General features: G+C 54.4%; 1 protein-coding gene across 13 annotated transcripts in view; it reads left to right on the top strand.

The window, feature by feature from the left end:
- Positions 1-15,211, top strand: part of TMCC2 (transmembrane and coiled-coil domain family 2) — a 74,798-nt gene that overhangs the window by 59,469 nt on the left and 118 nt on the right. For 11 of the 13 annotated variants that reach the window (XM_006024764.3, XM_025205462.1, XM_025205465.1 and 8 more), the window contains one exon: positions 45-1,486. In XM_006024764.3, the coding sequence (XP_006024826.3) occupies positions 45-356 (312 nt within the window). In that variant the 3' untranslated portion in view covers positions 357-1,486. Of the gene's footprint in view, positions 1-44; positions 1,487-5,580; positions 5,700-15,211 lie in introns of those variants that run through there. The other 2 variants (XR_003094322.1, XM_025205463.1) reach the window with 2 other exon arrangements.

Below are 15,211 nucleotides of genomic sequence, written 5' to 3'. Positions count from 1 at the left end.
GTGCAGCCAAACTAACCCTGGTCCGTGCCTCTTCCCACCCCTAGGAAGCGGTGGAGTCCTGCCTCACCCGTGTCACTAAGCTGGAGCTCCAGCAGCAGCAGCAGCAGGTGGTGCAGCTGGAAGGGGTGGAGAACGCCAATGCCCGGGCCCTCCTGGGCAAGTTCATCAACGTCATCCTGGCCCTCATGGCCGTGCTGCTCGTCTTCGTCTCCACCATCGCCAACTTCATCACGCCCCTCATGAAGACCCGCATGCGCATCCTCAGCACGGCCCTGCTGGTCCTCTTCCTCTTCTTCCTCTGGAAGCACTGGGACTCCATCACCTACTTCCTGGAGCACGTGTTGCTCCCCAGCTGATTCCCCAGGCCGCTGCCGGTGCCCTTGGGGCACTCCGGTTCTTACTGAGAAGGTGGGGGCAGGAGCAGAAACCTGGAGCCTTCCATTTAATTCCTTCATGTGTTTGGTTCAGCTGTTTTCTCAACCCCCAGCACCCATCTGTTCACTTCCAGCCTCCTCAGTGTCACCAGGAGCATGGGAAGTTAGAGCCAGGATTGCTCACTCCTTCTGGATGTCCTGGGAGGGAAGACGGGCAAAAGCATAAGAGTTTGGAAGAAGCCTTTAACTTACATGTTCTTGAGTTTGTTTGAGGGTTTTTTTTAAATTAGTATTATTTAAAGTAATTCTGTTATTCTAAAAGTCTGCAGGAATGAGGTTTTCTTTATGCCCCGAAGGCAGATGGTTCTGTATCCACTGGGGTTTGCAATCAAACCCAGCTTCTGGGGAACTTTGAGAGAGAGAGAGAGAGAGAGAGAGAGGTTTGTTTGGTTTTTTCCTTAAAGACAGGGACAGCAAAAAATTATTCCTGGGATGCAATAATAAAAGAGAAAACAACCACCAGAGAAAGGAAGAACCAGAGCTCAAGTGAATGCCGTGGCTGTTTCTGCTCCCTGGAGAGCTGGCCACCGGGACAGAGCAGAATGTATGCATCACACCAGCTTATCCAAACCACACGTACATTTACTCCTATGGTTATTGAACAGCTGACAGGCCGAGTGCAGAATTGGGCAGGGGGTATTTATTGGCACAAGGCTGTGTTAGCTGGCCATTGGCTTGTGCCCAGTGGGCACAGGATACCCGGTGCGGTTCCGGTCAGAAAGTGAGAACAGTTGTGGCACAAGTGAAACCCACTTGGCTGGCTTTCGTTTTCTTCTTCTACGGCTTTCATTCGATTCGATCTCTTCAGGGACACACGGACTTTCTGACACTGCGCCTGCGGACTTTACAATCTACGCAAAGTATTGTGTGTGTGTGCGTGTGCGTGTGTGTGTTTTTTTTTAAGTTATTTATTTCGAGATTCTGTTTCCATTTGTGAATCAGGCGTTGGAGGAAAACACAGCTGCCTTCACAGCCTCCATAGCTCTCAAAAAGACAGAGCATGTTGTCTCCAAAGTTTCTTAAATGGGTTCACATATATATATATATATGGGTGTGTGCGTATCTATATCTATATTTATCTATATCTATATATATCTATACATATATAGATATATATATGTAATTTATATAGATATAGCTCTAGATATCTATATATATAAATATATTTAATTTATATAAATGACCAGATCCTCTTCTAGTGCAAAGGGGGACGGCTCCATTGACTTCCATGGAGTGGTATCCGTTTCTACCAGCAGACACTTTGGCCCTTTCTATTTTTGAAACATGAACCTTTTGGCAATCCTGGTGGCACATGGTAAAGGTCCAGGGATGTGTTACAAGACCTTGAATGTAGTCCTGGGCCCTGGGAAGGAAGCAGTCTCCTGAGACAAGGAGTCAGTCAGCCCCATCCGGGAAAGGGGATGTGCTTGTGCTGTCCTTCCTTTAGCTTCAACACCTGGTAGTTCACAAGGGCTAATCAATCCTGTCTTCTGGATTTGCAACTGAACACTGGGGCTGTGCTGTGTACTCACCCCCAACATATGCCATTAGCTTCAGGCATGACTCCACATCCTCATATTGCAGCACTTTGCAAGCTACTGCTCCCACCGGCAAAGATACAGGGATCCCACGTGGAGGATGCCGATAGCTATTCAAGGCACGGTGCAAGGCACAGGCAGGAATCGTGGCTGGTCAAGGACATACCTGCATGTTCCATCTGTGAGTTTTGCACGCGTATTCACCTGGCACTTGTACCTGAAGGGGGCCGTGGTGAAGAATAGCCTGGATGGAGTGCAGAATAGGTGGGAAACCCAGAGGGAGGGTTGCATAGTTGCCTTGCACTGAGCGGGGTGCTCTCACGGGGTGCAGTGGCTGACCAGGCCCCAGGGTCTCCTTAGCAGACATCACACTCCCCTCTGGACATGGTCACACCTCCTTTCACCTCTTCCTGTGCCAAGGATCAAGGACAAACTCAAACACGGGCCCCCATGCTTGGCATTTCAGCCGCTCATATCAGTACCTCCAGCTAAGCGCCAGAATCCTAAAATATCCATTCGACTTGGGCTCCCGTGGTTGAGAACAACCTGGAGCATTTGGGTCCCTGTGGGATTTGCATCTCAGTTGCACCACAGTGTGTTTGGGCTTTAATGTCTGATGGTGAGACCTGGTCTTCAAAACTATCTGCCAAGAGGCCTGTCTTGGGAAAGCTGTCCTGTGTTATGCCAGCTGCCCTCTGAGCCTTCATGGAGACTGTGCAGGGGGGTGTGAAGAACCCAACTCCCCTTTTGTACATCTATTTATTTTGTATTTTTGTAAGCATTTCGCTGGAATGAACATTCCCGTTCTCATTGGGATCTTGAAGGAAACTAGGCTTCTGGGGGGATAGCAGGCTAACTGATTTCACGTTACCGTTTTTTTGCAGTCTAAGACCTGAGTGGCAGAAATCTGAGTACAACACTAGTCATTCCAAATTTTCATTTCAGGGAAACGTCCCTACCAGGGACACATTAGTGCATGCTCTGCTGTAGGCCTGCGCTAAAGTCACTTTGAAGTCCATCGGGTCTGAGGACATGCTTCAAGCTAAGCCTGTGGTGGTGTCCTAAATAGGGGTGGGCATCTATGCCTTCGTGCATTATGGCCTGATTCTCTTTCCACCCACTTAATTGGAGCTTCTCTTGTTTTGTGCCAGTGGCGAGCAGAGCGTGTGACCTGCTGCGTGTGGTGAGCAAGGTTTCCCCCTATCAAATCTCCCATGGAAGAAGCAGAAAGGATCAGCTCCTTTCTGCTCCTCCGTGTTGACTGATCTGTGACCTGCTCCATATGCAAGTCTCATTAATGCGGCAGGGAAGGACTTCCTTTGCTCCTTGATCCTTCATTTGTACTGGTGTCAATCAGGAGTAGCCCCCTGGGAGTCCCTGGGATCGCACAGCACCTTGTTGCTGGGAGATGCTCTTCGCGGTCCCTGCCAGGATGGGGGCCCCACTGCTCTGGGTGTTGTGTGGGGAGGAGGCAGGCCCTGCCCTGGAGATGTTAAGCGTCGACAGATAGGAAAGGCAAAAAAATAAGTGGTAGAAGAAGCAGAGGTCAGAGAGGAGAGTGACCTGGCTCGGTCACCAGGAGGTTAGTTGCAAAGCAGGGGGTTCAAGCCAGCCTGTGGCTGCCCTCTGGTCCATGCTGCCCCACGAGCAGCACTCGTTACAGGTACAACCAAAAGTAAGGCAGGACAGCAGTAACAAGGAGGGAGCATTGCTTGTACAGACCCAAGGGCTAGCTCCTGAGCCAGTGCTGCGCTACATTGCAGATGCCAAGGTCCCCGGGAGCAAGGAGGAAAAGAGAGGCTTTGTCCCCTCCATTAAACTTTCTCCTCCTGCCATCAACAGCTCCCTCTATTTCCCTGCTATCTCAGGCCCTGTGTCTTGCTCTGACCCAATATTATTGCAGCCAGCATGCTGAGGAAACACAGGGCAGTCCCCTGTACTATGAGCCACCCTCTTGCTGCCTAATAGGTGGGAATCTCCTAGGACATTTATGTCCATCCAGTTTTCTGTCTTGACTGTCCTTCAGCTTGCCCCTGTCAGTCAGGTTAGAGGTTTCAAGGACAGTGCAGTCACCTGGAGCCAGGGGTTTATGGCCCATCCAGGTGACTGGCTGCTACTAAGCAGTCCTCCCTGCCAACCAAAGGAGGACTCCATGCCAAAGTCCGAAGCTGCCCTCCTAACCCACTTTGCCAGGAGGAGCAAAGCCCACTGTGTTCACAGCATGGCTTCTGCAGGACCTTAACTCGCAACCCCAGGTCAGCCTTAGCAGAAACAGGATCAGGGGAGCTTTCCTCGCATGCATTTTAATAGCTGGTTGCTTCACCAGACAGATCTGGTTTCAGTCATGCTGAGCACAGGTTAGATTGCTGGCGGGGGTGCCTCCAATGTGGCATCTGTCCTCTGCAGCATTAGAGGCAGAGTTGGAGCTGGGAGCGAAGTTTCAGACCCGAGGGGGAAGGCATTTGGAAGGAGAAATGTAGCAGGTGTAAGGGCTTCAGAGCTGCAGGGGCTGAGTCCCCTGTGTCATGGATGTTGTTTCTTCACTGATACCCCTGCAGAGTGCACGATGCATTCTTCAACCAGAGCAGGAGTGTTTCACACCAGTTGGCACCAGGGTAAGTTGGCACAAGTGCAAGGCAAGGAGAGTGTGCTTGTGCATTGGATGGCTGGGGCTTTTTGGGCGGTGTCTCCTCTCACACCACTGTGGTCCTCTGATTACTCCTGATTCACACCAGTTTGAAATACGACTCAGGTGCTATAGAGCCCTTGCTGGAGGCACAGGCACTTGCTGATGCTGGTTCTTCCCATCCTTGTTTCAGGGACACACTAAGGATGGGGGAGATCTGGGTACCGAGACTAGGAGGGTGCTGACCAAGGCATACTATTGATCAGCTGCCGTCTCATGTCCTGTGTTGTGACCTCCCTTTCTCCAGCTCTACACAATGACAAGACAGGTGTTAATTCTCGTGCTTAGGGCTTATTGTTGTGTTTCGATACCACCCAGCCGCTACCAGAAACCCATTACGCTAAGCACTGTGCACATATGCACAGTGAGAGACTGTCCCAGCCTCAAAGAGGAAGGGCGGACAGGGCACAGAGAGAAGGGTCTTGCCCAGGTCACGCTGTAGGTCCAAGGCAGATGCGTACCACTGAATATCCAAGGCATATTTGACTTGACTGTGTTCTCCAAGAGCTACAGTGACCAGTCAAGGTGGGGAGGCAGCTTATTGTAAGGGAAAACGAGCAGAGGACTCCAGCAAGGTAAAGAAGGGTTTAATGAGCGGTTTAGATTCAAGTGTGCGTTCTTGTTCTTCAAAGACTATCGCCCTGATCCTGCACGCAGACATGTTACTCGTGGGAGTAATTCCCAGTGGCATCGCTGGGACTGCTTACATGAGTCAAACTAGGCACATGCATAATGAGCTGCAGGATTGGAGCTTAAGACTCCCAAAATATTCTGTCTCAGTGGAGCATCAAAGGGACTGTCTTGGGGAGAAGGCGATGTGTTTAGCCTTTGTTTCGAGTTTTGCAGAACCTGTTCCTGTGATCTTCTTTTCCATTTCAACAGCAAGAACAAATCTCTGTTAAAGTCTTAACTTTTCCTGCAGTGCTTGCAACCCAGACTCTGCGCCAGGAAGTGAAGCCGACTAGGGAAAAAAGGAGAAACCGATCAGTCTTTTTCCATTGTCCAAGATGAATCGTGTGAAAACAAGAATAAACGGTGCAAAAGGCAAAAAAATCATTTAGATTTGGTAACGGCTGATTCAGAAGCAATTCTCGCGGGTGGGAGGGAGGGAGGGAGCGTGCGTGAGGTATCCACTCTTTTGCTGGCTCCCTAGCTGTTATATTTTAAACTGATCGTGTTCCCCTGACAGCAAAGGATGAAATTGGCCCCATGCAGAGGGACCCCCCCGCAAAGCTGAGACACCCTTAAACCCCCAAACCCAGTCACATGTGATACATGGGGTTAATGTAAAGGGGTCACTATCACCCTAAGAGTCTGAGCCTGGCAGCACATCGCTAGAGAGCATGTTTATGGCCCCATCCCATCATTGCAGACTTATGGTAGAGATCACCATGAGCCTGATGCCCTGAAGTTAATGGCAAGACTGGCTGATATCGGCAAGCTTTGGGTCAGGCCGTACACCAGTTCATTGCTCTCGACAGCACCAGGTCCTAAATCATTAGGCAGAAATAATTAGGAATAGTGTGCTTAGGTCTAGAGACTGCAGCAGGGCAATGGGTGACCCGCAGGGGTCACGGATACCTAGGTGGGCAGAACGCAACTCAGTCTTCCCGGCAGGCAGGCAACACATAGCATAAGGAGCCCAGGAGAGAAGCAACCCCACTTTCCCAAGCACAGAAGCCTGTGAAAAACTGTACTGCCAGAAACAGTTGGGCTGAATCTGGGAGTTTTCAGAGGCACTTGGGAATCCAGGCCGCCTCGGCTTTCCAAGATAATTAGAAGCCATGTATCATTTGCAATGCGATTGTGCCTACAAGCCCTAATAGTCACGAACCCCACTGTGCTGGGTGCTGTACAAATGCATAGGATGGGCCTGCACCCCAGGGGTCTTCGAGCCACCGAGACAAGAGATGAAGACTCAGAGACCCAAGAGGAAGGTGCTGTTTGCTGCTCACAAGGGTGTCATTGAGTCTGGCTCGGCAAAGCCACTTCTTGTGTCTGAAGGCGCTGCTGGTTTATACCTCCTAGGGGCAGCCATGGCCTGTGGGGATGTGCTGCTTTGCAGGATTTCCCCGTCTTTTTCTGGGATTTTAACAAGCGTAGATGCTGGGAACAGGAGCGGGCACCCTCCTAACGCTCAGCCCGCTGGGGGGTTGCATTGCACTGAGATTAGCACATGCAGCTGTGAGCTGGATTGCGAGGGCACTTGAAGATGACCCACTGCTCCAGTCTCTTGCCCACGTTTCCCTCCACTCACGTGGGGAAGCGGAGAGCTGGAATGGCAGGCTTGTCTTGGTGGCCAGCTGTCAGAGAACCCAGGGCTATTTCTGAAGCCCTGGAAAGCAACCAGGTATCTGACACCCAGGTTGGATGTCAGGTGCCTCCACTGACCTAGAAAGGCACTAGGTCAAGCTGAAACAGCAGCTGAGCTAGCAGGCCCGGGGGGATGGGTGTGATGGGGGGGACTGGGGTTTCAGACCAGGCTGAGGCATGGCCGGTGCTGGGGTGGGCCAGGTGAGGGGAGGATCAGTCCCTGCTTCTTGCTGCTTACTCCCTTCCAGCCTTGGGGCTGGTGTCAGGACAGCAAGTGGTGTCTGTGTCTATGGCCACAGGGGCAATTGGGTAACATCAGACAGCTGCTGAGGCTGGAGAGGCCAAAGAGGTGAATGGTGGAAGTCCCTTTCCCTGTGGCCTCATCCTCCTCTGCGTGCATGTCCCTTCCTCCCTGCACATATCCATGGAGCAGCCAGGGGTTGCAGAGTCCTTTCCTTCCCTCCCAGCTGCAGGACGGGGCATGGTGACCCCCACCCAGCGCTCTCATCCATCGCTCGTCTTTGCGGCTACCACTTGCCTGATTCACAGCAAAGGTCCCTGTCTTTACGAAGGAGTAAGTGTGCAGAGCCTGAAGGACCAGGGGGCCTCCCAGGTCACAACCCTGGTCCCCGGGCGCTTGTGATGCAAAGCACACCAGCCTTAGGGCTGCGGGGAGAATAGCAGGGATGCCAGGAAGGGGAGGGGACGGGGGAGGCACCTGCCTGTGGAGCCCTACGGGAACAAAGCGCAGACCCACAAAGGGCAGAAAGGGTTAGCCCAGGACAATGATCCCAAACAGAGCAGGGGCGCAGCGAGCGTGGTGACCTCTGCACTGCAGCGCGGGCAGGGGCCAGGGGAGGGGATGAACTGCAGCCTCCGCCCAGGCCCTCAGCTGCTCGAAGCCTCCAGCGAAGTTCCCGGTCCAGGTTGTGCCGGCTGAGGAGCCAGTCCTCGCGCTGCACCCTCAGCGCCCCGGGAGGAGAGGGGGACACCCCTATTGCCTTTATTCCCTCGGTTTGTGCTTTCTGTGCATTTAGCCATAAGCCCAAGCTCTCCATTGCACCCCCAAGCTGGTAGCGGATCTTGGAGGGCAGGTCTCCTCCCACCTTGTTCCCTCCCCTCGTTTCCCAGTCTGGTCCCCACTTCGGCAGAGAGGTATCTGGGCGGTGTTTGGTAGCCGTCACAGGTTGGCAGGCCCCCCACTAGATTTTTTACGCCGTTATCCAGACCAACAAGCCAACCCATAAACTGCAAAGTGCAATCTCTCTGCCTGCTCTGTGTGCGGTTGGCTCAGCTGTTCATTGGGAAAATGGGGCTGAGCTGTTGGGGTAAAATCACATCTGGGCACTGAGGAAGGCCCATTTAAAACCATTTTGCTCAAGGTCATAGTTTAGGGAGTAGTCACAGCACTCAGGCAGCCCAGTCAAGGCCCAGGATCTTACTGTGCTTGGTGCTGTACATGCGCATAACAAAACAGCCCCTATTCCAAAGACTTGGCACTCAGCAAGCAAACAGGCCACGTTCTGCTCTCAGCCCCAGGCTGGAGGGGTGTCAGCGGGGCTGCACATCATGGCTTTGCAGATCAGTGGGGTCTCTAGGGCTGACGATATGGCCCCTGTCACCAGCACCAATTTCAGGAAGGCTGCAAAAGGCAAGGGCAAATCAGGGAGGTGCAGGAGAGACAGGATTTCTAGCAGGGCGGAAGGCAAGGGTAGCGGGTGCTTGCCAGGAGCTTGGCAGAGGAGGCTGTAAGGAACCGAGCAGGGTGCACCTGTGGTCGCTAGAGGGTGCCCGGCCTCCACCTTTGAACATCCTACACAAGGAGCCATAACAACAGCCAGGGCAGAGCTGCACCTTGTAGGCTAAGGGCTGTTGCACATTCACTCGCAAGTCTTTGGAATGACATACTCAACCTGAAAGGGAACAGCTTTGCAGCACTAAGAGCTTGCATATGTACTGGCCTCTGGCTGCTTTGCTATTTCATCCAGGAAGAGCACAGACCATCTGCAGATGCTTCCTCAGTCCTGAATTCCAGTCCCCCCTTGCTCTAACCACTAGGTGACAAGCATGGAGGAACAACTGATGGGGCAGCAGGAGGGAGGGCGGGGGGTCGGGGTCATGCAGACAGTGCCCGGGGACTCCACCAACCACCCTTTGCCAGCAATAAAATGCGCCGGCCTGCCCCGAGCCTGCTGCTCTCACCCTGCTGGCGTCAGTGGTTGGCAAGCTGTGCAGGGCTATGCGTGCCGTGCAGGTTGGCGTGATGGAGCAGGTGCCCTCCCTTCTCCTTGTGGGGGCTGGAGGAGCCTCAGGCCTGCTCATGCGGTGGTGGGGTCCATGCCTCCACTGAGAGGGCATGGGGACAGTCGTCGCCTGCCTCCTGCATCCCTCTCCCTGGGACCAGCCCCACACTGCCCTCATCTCTCCCACCCTCCTGGGCTCTGGTCCCCACAGGGGCCACCATTGGCATGGGGGTGCTACCAGCGCAGGCAAGCCTGTGACAGGGCACACACCCCCTGCCCCAGACAGGAAGGGGTTAAGGAGCCATTTTGGGTTCAGTTGGCCCCACCCCGCCCTAGCACACCTGTAAGCCATTTGGGCCAGGAGGAAAAGCCTTAAAAAGAAGGAGGTGACACCCATCCTGTTGGAGTATTTGGGTGGGGGAGGGAAGGGGTGGAAGCAGGCCTGGGAAGATGCATGCATGGCTCAGATCTGGGAGCAAAAGCAGGTATGTGGCTTTTAAAGGAGCCACAGAGTGGGTGGGATTGCAGCTCTCAATGCTTTGCAAAGAAGGGTGTTTGGGGGCTTACAAGAATGCTTGTGCTTGCAGCCCCTCATCCACATCTGCCCTGCCCTGCTCAGCTTGGCAGGCTGGACCACCGCTGGCTGCAGTAAGCTGCTGCTTATGACAGCCGATGCCTCTCTGATCTGGTTTGCAAGGCATCACATGTTCAGCTTGACACTCTACACCTTTATTAGTGAATGTTAAATCATAGTTTATTTACACAGATCAAAGAGAACGTAGGACCCTGCGCATGGTAGCTACGTGGCATGTAGGCGGTATAAGTTGATGCAGCCTAGAAAGTGCAGCCTATGTTAGCCCAGGGTAAAGGAGGTTCAACGTAACACTTCCGATGGGCAGCTAAAACTCGAGCAGCTGCAGACTCCAGCAGTTTAGCCCATGGAGTGCCCTCTTAGTGCTGACCAGGTTCTTTGGGTAAATCTGGTATCTTGTATTGGACCAACTCAGATAATTGGAAAAATTCTTCTTTGCAAGCTTTTGGGTACAAATACCCTTCATCAGGGAAGGTTGGAAGTGCAGGTGACTCCCAGGTCTCCCTCCTCCACTGGCTTGTGTGACTCTGGGCAAGGTGGCTCTCTTGCGCCTCAGTTTCCCCCTCAGTAAAACAGGGATGATCAGACTGACTCCACTGCAATGCACCATCAGGCCCTCAGAGGGAAGAGGGTGGGGAAAAGCTGGCTGAGGATTCTTGCCAGCAAGTGTGGCTTCCTCTGTTTAAGAGCTGCTAGCATCGTGGGCTCCTTAAAGGAAATCTCACGCCTACCAAGTGCCTGCAAGCTGGAAGGTGGCTGGAGCAGTCGCCCAGCTTGGAGCTATTCATACCAGGGCAGCTTGGACTTATAGGAGCATTTATAAGCTCTCAGCCCAGCAGTGCTTTGCAGAGTTATGCAACTGAAACAGTCTTCGCTCTTCTGGGGTGAAGAGGGGCAGCTGTGGGATGTGGGACTCTGAAGTCATGCAAAGCTGCTATCCCCTGATGATTCACGCTCATATGCCCCACCTTCCACCATCACTGCTCTTCCTGTCAGGGGATGTGGGTTGCTGGTTTCCCCTGCTGCAAGGGACCATGAAACCCTCTGGGTCAGTGTCAGGGACCTTGCTCCCTTCCTCTTCCTTTCTCTCGAGTTTGTACGATCTTGGCTGTAAGGACCAGACATAAGGAAGCTGCTTAAGGTGAAAGAGAGCGGTGGGAAGTTGAAGGGCTGTAAGAGGCAGGCAGGGAGGAATAAGAAATACTCTCCCGGGGCGCTGGATTGGGGAGGCAGCTCAGGAGGGTTGAGCCAGGCTCCCAGCCTCGACGCAGGGCTTTGTGTCTGTGCAGTTCTCTAGTTTCCGGACTTGGCTCTGCCACTGACTCACTCAATGCCCTTGGGCAAGCCACTCTGCTTTCCTTTCACAGCTGGAGTACTGCGTCCAGTTTTGGGCTCCACAATTCAAAAAGGATGTGGAGAAGCTTGAGAGAGTCCAGAGAAGAGCCACGCGCATGATCAGAGGTCAGGAAAACAGACCTTATGACAAGAGGCTGAGAGCTATGACTCCTCAGCTTGGAAAAGCGCAGGCTCAGGGGAGATCTGGTGGCCACCTCTAAGTTTATCAGGGGTGCTCACCAGGGTCTGGGGGAACGATTGCTCACCAGAGCGCCCCAAGGGGTGACGAGGTCGAACGGTCACAAACTCCTGCAAGACCGTTTCAGGCTGGACATAAGGAAGAACTTCTTTACTGTCCGAGCCCCCAAGGTCTGGAATAGCCTGCTGCCGGAGGTGGTTCAAGCACCTACACTGGACACCTTCAAGAGAAACCTGGATGTATTTCTTGCTGGGATCCTATGACCCCAGCTGACTTCCTGCCCTTTGGGCGGGGGGCTGGACTCGATGATCTTCCGAGGCCCCTTCCAGCCCTAATGGCTATGAAATCCATGCCCGTGGGAGAAGTGCGCAGTACCTGCCTCTCCAGGACACTTCACTAGTTAATGCCGGCAAAGTGCTTTGAAATGATCCAATTCCGGCGTCTCGAGCTGCAGCTGGACAGCGATTTCCAGCATCTCTCATGAGACGGCGGGCAGTGTCCGCTCTGCCTTTATCTAGCACTTGTTAGTGAAGTGTTTAGCGCCCGGATGGAGCCTGCTGTAAGGGTCTGTGCTGGTCAAAGCAGGGTCTGAACAAACAGTGATCTCCGGGGAGGGGGACCGGGTCTCTGGGTCTGGTGGGGAGCTGGCTCTGGGCCTATCTGTGATGAGTTTATTGGTGGCTATTGTAAAGCTGGCAACAGGATCCAGGAACCGGGTATGAAATCCAGGCCGTGCAGGTCCCTGCTTGCCCCTTTAGCTATCAGACCATGCTCCACTGAGACAGGCACGTTTGAAGCACTCCTTGATCTCTGCAGGCTCCTGTCCCTGTAGACTAGCCTCCTCACAGGAGACTTGACCTCACCCCCCATTTCCTCCTCCAAGGTGCCAGGCACAATCCTTCTCTGGCACTCCTTGCTTTCCTCCATGCATGCAGTGCCAGCTGCCTGGGGGGAAGAAGGGATGATAGAGGCAGCACCCAGGTCCCTGTCATGGGGCTTGGCAATGGCAGAGCAATGGGAAGCTGAGGGAGACAAGGACAGCAGGACAAGGCTCTGCAAGAGGAATGCATTTTTGCAGGGCAACTAGTTGTTCAGCCTCTGGAGGCTCATGAAGTGGGAGAAGCCTGGGTCCTTGCTAGCGAGTATGGGCACAGGCAGGCTGTGTGGTGAGGGCTTTGCTGAGCCTGCCCAGTCCCGGTTCTGGGCCTCTGGGATTTCCTCTTTCCCAGTCTTGTCCGTCTGGCTCTCATCTCTCCTGAGCCTTCAGGGTCGCCCTCAGTTTCCATGCCCTTTAGCATGGCTGTCACAGCCAGGCCCCCTCCTCTGCATTGTCTGCTCTCCGGCTTCCCTCGGAGCACTTGTCCCTCTGGCAATTAAACCCTCTATCTCCAGTCTCGCCCATACAGCAGGTGAGGTCTGGGAGACCAGGCACCTGGAGAAGGGAAACCCCCCTTGGATGGTCCATCTCTCCCCACCTCTCCCCGCAGGGAGGCTCCTTAGGGGACATTTTCCGGCCGGGGATGTTTCGGGGCCGTGGTTGTGCACTTGGCAGTGCAGGGCAACCCTGCAGGTGGGCATCACTTCATAACACCGCACCATGAGCTCGCTGTGCCTTAAAGCTGGTAGTTTCTCTCATGCCCTGAGAACAAGATCTACAGAGGCTGCTCTTTGTAATTTTGCCAATTGATCCCCAAGCTAGAGAAGCATTTGCTTGAATTTTTGCTTTTATTTCATGAAGGCAGTGTGTCCTGATGGACTGGGAACAGGGTTGGCCCTGGGGGGACTGGGCTCTATGCCCAACTCTGCCACGAGGCAGGGCTTTCTGCCTCCCTGGGGACAGGGACCCTGCAGAGGAAGGCTCACTGCCACTTCCCTGCACCCTGCCCAGGAGGGAGAGCAGGGTGCTCAGTCTCCAGGCCCCATGCTGTCCATGGCCCCACTGTCATCATGGCAAACAAGGGCCCTAGTAGCCCTGGCAGCCTCTCTGCAATGCAAACACCTGACTGCTGGGAACCAGCCCGAAACCCCGCAAGGTCCTTTCACAGAGGAGCAGGGCGAAGCCAACAGATGGTGACGGAGGAGGTTCTTGTTGCACGCAGCGAGGGGCCGACAGGAGCCGTGTCCCTCTGAAAGGGCCTTGCGGGGAGCTGATGTGCTCATTGTTTCATTCAGCTCCTCCCGGGAACAATTCCCCTGCTCCAGCATGCGCGTCTCCCGGCGTCCTAATGGCTCGCATTCTCCGCGGCCGCATTCAGTCCGCGGGCCTCGGCCGCCTCATCACAGCCCCCTTTGTGCCGGGGCGAGGCTTTTACGTCACGCCGGGTGGAATTCCTTAATGCCATTCACGGCCTCTCGCCTGCGCCGCTAATTGCGTCTTATGTAATCGCTGCAGCTGGGGGCCCGCTCCTCTATTGAGAGCGGGATAAGTCGGAGTGACAGGGGGCTCGGGGCTGCGCCGAGGCCTTTTGGGAACGGGGGTCTTGCAGAGACAAACGAGGCCTTCCACTGAGCCGCTGTGCGGGGGGCACGGCAGCCCCAGGTGGACGGAAATCCAGGCCCTCCCATCCCTCCTCATCGTCGGCTCCCAGGGGTTGGTCCGTGGTGGCTGGAAAAGTCACAAAGGGATGTCTCTAGATGGAGCCCATCAGCGGCCGCTGGCACGGGCAGCTGGCGAGGCAGGCAGCCCTGCAACGCGGGGGCACGCGGGCCAGGACAGGGGGGCTGTGCCGCCCCCTCCGCCCCTGCACTCCCTGCCTGCCGAGGGATTGTGTGCATGGCTGCTAACAGAGGAGGCTTAAAGGCAGGGCTGACAGGGCAGTTTCTCAGGGGCCTGGCCTGGACCTTTCCCCCCATGGTTTGGTGGAAATGGGAGCATTCAGAGCCCTCTCAATAGGATAAGCCAGACAGACGCCTTCCCCCGCCTCAGCACAATGGAGCAAGCGCTGGGCTCAGATGGGAATTGCTGCTAAGCCAAGGGACAGAGAGAGAGAGTGGGAGAGAGGGACAAAGGCAGAGACGCAGGGAAGGGACAGGGACAGAGAGACAGGAGGGAGGCGGGGAATGATGGCCCTGACAGACCCACACCCCCTGCAAACCCATCCCCTCGTGGATCTCATGTCCTCGCCCTCCGCTCCTGCAGCACGTTCCCTAACATGCTGCATGCGCATCGTCATGCAAAGCCTCCCTCGCTATCTATCCCCAACATGCCACACTTTGCTCCGCAGCGACTCCCAAGTCTGAACCGCAGCGATCATCCAACATGCCTTCGCATGGCACTTAATACACCCCCTACCACCTGCTTTCTGTCCAACCACCGCCCTTCAGGTTGGTGGGAGACCCTCCACAAAAGCAAGCACCAGCTGATCATTAACACCCTATTTGTGGGTGGTCTCGTTGTCACCATTGCTAGGTTCAGCCCTCCGTGGTGCTGGCGCTCTGTGCCCACACAGCAGCAGAGACAGCCCCTGGTCTAAGCTCTTACACCTGGTGCCACTGCACCTCCTACGCGGTGCTGGGAGGACGCGGCGGATGAGACTGTGTAACGAGAAGATGAGCTGCTGTTCTGGCTTCCAGTGTTATCTTTCCCCTAAAGACCCATCTCCTCCCTACAGACTACAGCACTGGGGCACCAGGTCACAGTTCATGATTGCTGGGTCGTATCAGTAGAGATGGGTCTGTTTTAAGCAGGTCCCTGGGCACCTTGCAAGAGGCAAAATCTCTGGGAGGCTGACAGCCCTGTTTTGCCTGGGGGGGTTCACACTAAGAATAGCAAGCATTGCATAGGATTGTCACAAGATCGAACCTGCCTTTGAAGGTACAATAGATAGACAGTGACCTGAAGGAGTTTAACCCACATAGATTTCCACCCTAG

The sequence above is a fragment of the Alligator sinensis genome, unplaced genomic scaffold (genome assembly GCF_000455745.1).
Source record: "Alligator sinensis unplaced genomic scaffold, ASM45574v1 scaffold1322_1, whole genome shotgun sequence".
Taxonomy (NCBI): domain Eukaryota; kingdom Metazoa; phylum Chordata; order Crocodylia; family Alligatoridae; genus Alligator; species Alligator sinensis.
Note: the sequence above shows the minus strand (reverse complement) of the source record. Positions and strands in the feature narration are given on the sequence as shown.